A 6,173-nucleotide genomic window follows, 5' to 3' on the forward strand; every position below is an offset into this window, starting at 1 on the left:
AAAAAAGCTATTAGTATGAGAGGGTCTTTGGAAAAGTTGCGGGTCGAAGCTGCCCCCCTAAGGCCGACCCGTTCTAGTTTTCCTGCTGGTGAGTCTCTTGACTGTTACTGTACCTAGGGTACTTACATGAACTCTGTACGTGTCCCATTTCACCACAATTCCAGCACCTTATGGTCTTCGTTTTCTTGTATGAAATACCCTTTATCATATTGACAATCTGGTCCAGTTTGTCTTCATCCTCTTCCTCTTTCACGGTCCTAACTTTACTGTACCCGCCAGAGGCCTGGGTAGCTTATTCGTATTGGAGGGCGGCAGACAAGACATCGACCAGCGTCTTGTGACGAGCTAATCGCAGTGTTCTTTGCATTTCATGATCACGAAGGCCATCAATGAATGTTTGAACAGCCAACTTTTCCATCATGTCTTCGGGAGCTGTTGGATATGCATATCGTACCAACCTGGCAATATCGACCTCGTATTCTTGAAGAGCTTCATCTTTCTTTTGTCTTCGATTTTTAAACTGCGACTGATAGACATGCTCTAAATGTTCGTGCCCGTATCGCATATTCAGTCACTTTTTAAGCTGCTCGAAGTCATCTGTCTCCTCTACGGCTATGGTCTGGAGGACATCCAAAGCGTCGCCTCGAAGAGCAATAGTGAGGTTTACAGCTTTTTCTTTCTCGGACCATCCGTTCGCTCTGGCCGCCGATTCGAACTGTTTCATGTAGTTGTTCCATGATGACTTTCCGTCGAAATTTGGCACCTTAACACGAGCAAGACTCACACTCACTTCAACTATCGACTGTGGCTCCAATTTGTTTTTGGTTTCATCATTTTTAATGTCTGTTAAGATGGGTTCCATACCTTTGTCTACTTTTTCCGTTTCCTGCATTTTCTTTTCTATTTCCTTGATCTTTTCTTCAAAAGTAGATTTTATGGACGATATCTTGTCGTCAAAATCCGAAGTGACTCTAGAGATCTCGTTAGTCATTTTGCTGTCAAGGGATGAAATATCACCCGAAACTTTCTTCTCTAACGATGCAATGTCTGTCGAAACTTTCAAAACATCCGAGGAAACTTGGGAAATTTCACTAGAAACCTTTTTCTCTAACGATGTGATCTCTGTTGAAACTTTGTTCTCCAGCGATGTAATGTCTGTCGAAACTTGGGAGATTTCACTAGAAACTTTGCTCTCTAACGATGTAATGTCTGTCGAAACCTTCGAAACATCCGAGGAAACTTGGAAAATTTCACTAGAAACCTTTTTCTCTAACGATGTAATGTCTGTCGAAACTTTGTTCTCTAACGATGTAATGTCTGTCGAAACTTGGGAGATTTCACTAGAAACTTTGCTCTCTAACGATGTTATTGACGAAATTAAAGCAGCATGCTTGTCTTCAAACACGTAAGTTTCTGGATCATGACCCTCTTCTTTTAGTGCGTTCTTCAGACGTTCAACTAGATCAGCCTTTTTGCCAGTAGAACTCAGGTCCCTTTCTTCCAATTCAAGTCTCAGGTGTGCAATTGTTAGCTTAGACAAGGAAGGCATGATCACACACTTTATTTATTACGATTTATATTTAGTTATTATTAAAGATTCCTCACTGTATTAAACCGAAAATTTACGTTGATATTTATTTCAAGTATCCTCACTTCTGCACCATTTTGTTACGCGATTGACTCTACTATTTTATTTATTTATATCTTTAGGCACTAAGTTTAATTTAAATAAAGGAAGACTTACTTATATTATTTTATTTACATCACTTATTTATTTTAATAATTACAAATAACACCATCTAACACATCTGATTTATTTACAACTCAAATTTATGATTTAATTAACTAAACATAATAACTTCGATAACTTATATATACATTTCATTAAATCTGATTCGAATACAATTATATCACGCGTCGCGGCTCGTTCATTGACTGACTGGCCTGTGCTCGAATTCCTGTTCTTAAATACTCTGACAGCGGTCGCCTCGAATCGCCGTGGAAGGTCTGGCCTTTACTCGTAACCCCGGGAAGCATCGAGAATAATTAGGCCGGGTTGTGAGGCGTCACAGTATATTTCACAAATCTGACGATTTGAGCGGGGCGTAAGGAAATGGCTGAGTCCCAAAGTTTCACAAGAAAAAAACGAATATTTCGCGAAATGAATGACAGATCGAAAAACTAAAAAATACTTACTCAATATTTTTCAAAAATCTATCGAATGATATGAAACACGACTTCTCACGGAGAGGGGTAGGGGTACATTTAATATTTTAAATACGAATCCCGCGATATTTCGCGAAATGAACATCAGATATAAAAACTAAAAAATACACTTATTCAATATTTTTGAAAAACCTATCGACTGGCACCAAACACGAACCCCCACGGAGGTGGGGTGGGGGTTACTTTAAAATCTTAAATGGGGTCCCAATTTTTTATTGCAAATTTGGATTCCTTACATAAAAATAAGTAACTTTTATTCGAAACATTTTTTCGAATTATGGATAGACGGCGTTATAATCTAAAAAAACGATTGTTGGAAGTGGAAAAATAAATTTAAAATGGACAAGTCCCCACTAAAATGGAAAACTTTACTTAACTTTTTTTGGTTTTAGGACCTACTCTTCACAACCCAATAGGTCCCCAAAGCGTTTGAGTGACTGCACATTTAGCATACTTTGCTCCCCTACCATTAGCTACCTAAAAAGTTTCTAGATAAATCGATAATCGATATCTAGATTCGCTTTTAATCAACGTAATATTCAAAAATCGATTTGAAAGTTTCCAAAAGTTTTTGAGAAGAATGAAGAATATAAGTGATACCGGTCCTGGATGCTAACGGCAGTAGGAGGAGGTGAAGCGACTATGTCGGCCAATAATGGCAAACACCTCGAAGAATGGAAAAGGTTTATTGTTATATGACCCGAAACTTAAATTTGAAAAGTTGTTAACTCATAAATTGTGTTGGACTTGCAGAATTTTCGGTAAATTGCTTTTGACGTACTGGTAAAACAAGAAAACTTTGCAATGGGTAGGTAAACGAGAAAGGAAAAGATAAAAAAAATATTCATATGCTGGCAGGCATCACATCGATTTGCTTTATCTTTGGTTTTATGTTTTTTACACACTACACAAGATTTCAGATCTGTTTTTGTCTGGAAAGTTTAGTTGGACCTAATAAAAGTTTGCGTATTCTTCTGAAAAGTCGATTATATGAAAATATACATATTATATCTAAACGTCTTTTGAGGTGAATAATATATTCAGATTGAAAACAATTTAGCAATATGAAATAAAATCTAAAAAAAAAATTGTGAAAGAACAGTGCTGTAAACAGTTTTTAAGATATTCTTTAAAAATAATAAAAAAAGATAACAATTTCTTTGATTTATCCTTTTAAAATGCCTGTGGTATTTTCTCAGTGTAACAATTAACCTTTATGTGACTGAAAAAAAAACACCTTCAAATGACCGTATAGGTACCCAAGTACCTATAAAATAAAAAAACTAGATTTAAGTGTAAATGGTTAATTGGTGATTAGTTTAGTGGTATATTTATTTGTTTATTTCAACTTCAACTAGGTACCCGCATAAAGGGCCTAGCCGGGTAAGATGATGAAAAGTGCCCCCAACTCGATTTGAATTCCATACAGGTCACCGTTTAGCATATATTATAGTGAAACTAACTTTCTGAAATTTTTAGCCCCCTAGGTGGTCATGTGACCCACCTAGAGCCTAATTAGGGTTTTTATGTTTTTATTTTTTATATCGGCCGCATCGAGAACTAGCGAAAAACTTTAAATAAAAAAGTTGTAAGCTTTAAAAAGTGCTGTCCAAATTTTTTTTAAAATTTTTGCCGGGAAATTTAAATTTTAGAACCATTTTAAAATTTTAAATGAGTATAAAAAAATAACTAAGACATTCGTTTTTACGAAAAAAATATGTAACGTGTATTTTTGCACAATGTTTCACCCTGAATTGTTTCAAATTATTAAAATTGGCGAAACGCACCTTTAAAAGTAAAAAACCGCATTTTTTCGGTTTTTTTTTGTTTTTTGATACAATTTTATACATATTTTTCAAAAAAGGTAACACCGTCACTAGAATAGGTAAAACACTAAAAAATAATTGGGGTTTGCTTAATAAAAATTTTTTGTAACGCCATACAATTTCAAGAAACGCAGCACCGGATTAACCATTAGGCGGACTAGGCGGCCGCCTAGGGCCCGGGTATTTGATGAGGCCCGCGTCCTGCTCACATGCATTAATTAATATTGAATTATTTAACCAGTAATTTAAAAAAAATGTAATACGTTAAATAAATCAAGTAGGGCTAACGAAGATAAACAAAAAAGAGCATGCTTAATTTATTATTTCCAATCAAACTCATTTTTTTGTTTTTTCTTCTGTCAAGTAAGTCAGGAAAGTACAAACGACTTCAAGCGAAATTAGGCAGTTTTCTCCAACGGCATTTTATATTCCATGTTCTAATCATTTCCTCCATTTGGTAATCAATTTTGTAAGGAAATTTTGCTTAGAAGCTATTAATTATTTTGGTATGGTTCAAGAAACATTCGTTTTTTTTTTTTCAATTTCTTCCCACCGATGGGTCTTATGGTCCTTTCACTCACGGTAAAATATATTCAATATTTCAAAACCTCCGGATTTTAAAGAACCATTGGATTTTAAAGAAGAGCTTGGACTGACATGAAATTTGGCGTACAAATAGCTAATATGTCAAAGTGATATTGTACTGATGTGTACTTTTGCTCTGAGGTTGCCCCCTTCTCGGGGGTTAAAAAATATACGGTCAAAATACGTCCGGAAGTGGATAAACTGACTAATTCTAAGCAACTTTTGTTCAATAGAGTGTTTTCACTAAGTCAGTACATTTCGAATTATTTGCGAGTGAATACGTTCATTTTTCAACAAAAAAAAAACACGTCTTTAGATGCTTTTCCTCAAATAACTCAAAAAGTAAATATTTTAACGAAAAAAATATTCTTAGCAAAAATATTGCTTATAGAAAAGTGAAAAAATGGTTTATGTGTGAAGTTTGTAGACCCAGTAGAAGCAGAGTTCTAGATAATGAAAAGTAGGTTCTTATTCCAAATCGAATATTTCAATGCGAAATAACCAAAAAATGAAGCACTTTTCAGGAAAAACTCATCAATTTTTTTAAAATGTTTAAAAAAGTTTTATTTTTGTTTTTTAAAAAGCTTCTAGAATAAAAAGTCAGCAAGATAAGTTCAAAATAAAGTGGATCCCTTTTTTGGATGAAAATCACCCCCTAATTAGCATCCCAAATAATATTAATCGTTACCGCTTCACAAACTAATTTACTTGTGTATTGTTTATTTGCTCTGTAAGTTTTATCGGTATAAAGTGCTTATTTATAAAAAGGTTGTAGTAGAAAGGGCTTGACAAGTCACTAATCACGAGTGTATGCAAATTTTGAACAGCCATATCGTAACCAATTTTTATCTTCCAAAAACAAAAATCTAAAATATTCAGAGAAGCAAAACTTTCATTTTTTTAAATTTAAGAATAATTTTTAAGTTATTTTGAAGAAAAAAAACTGTTTTACTTTAAATCCTAGTGTTTTGAAATATAAGCACTGTGAACCGTTGAAACTTACAGATCATCTAAATAATACCTAAGTACAAACTACTAAAATATTCAGAAAAGCAAAACCTTCTCTTTTTTAACTTTAAGAATAATTTTTAAGTTATTTTGAAAAAAAAAATATTTTTTTTTTCAAAATTTCAAGACAAAATTGTTTTACTTTAAATCCCAGTATTTTGAAATATAAACACTGTGAACCGGTGAAACTTACAGATCATCTAAATATTACATAAGTACAAACTAGGGGGTGATTTTAAAGATTTTTTTGCCAAAAAAGGGACCAATATTCTTTTGAGCTTAACTTGCTTAATTTGGACCCTAGAAACTTGTTAAGAAAACAAAATAAAGCTTTTTTAACACTTCAAAAATTTGTGATGAGTTTTCACCGAAAAGTGCTTCATTTTTTGGTTATTTACGTTTAAATATGCGATCTGGAATTTGTCGAATAAGAATCTACTTTTCATTAGCTCCAGCGCTGCTTATACTGGGTCTACATACTTCATAGATACCTACTCCATTTTTTTTTACTTTTGTATACGCTATATT

At 33.7% G+C, this 6,173-nt stretch overlaps 1 protein-coding gene across 1 annotated transcript; it reads right to left on the bottom strand.

Moving 5' to 3' along the window:
* Positions 1 to 550: 550 nt before the first annotated feature.
* On the bottom strand, positions 551 to 2,723 carry LOC126890415 (scaffold attachment factor B2-like). The gene is made up of 2 exons (XM_050659322.1): positions 1,328 to 2,723; positions 551 to 1,219 (listed from the first exon to the last, which is right to left on the bottom strand). The coding sequence occupies exons 1-2, from the start codon at positions 1,547 to 1,549 to the stop codon at positions 572 to 574; spliced, it is 870 nt and encodes a 289-aa protein (XP_050515279.1). The 5' UTR covers positions 1,550 to 2,723; the 3' UTR covers positions 551 to 571.
* Positions 2,724 to 6,173: the final 3,450 nt, after the last annotated feature.

The sequence above is a fragment of the Diabrotica virgifera genome, chromosome 8 (genome assembly GCF_917563875.1).
Source record: "Diabrotica virgifera virgifera chromosome 8, PGI_DIABVI_V3a".
Taxonomy (NCBI): domain Eukaryota; kingdom Metazoa; phylum Arthropoda; class Insecta; order Coleoptera; family Chrysomelidae; genus Diabrotica; species Diabrotica virgifera.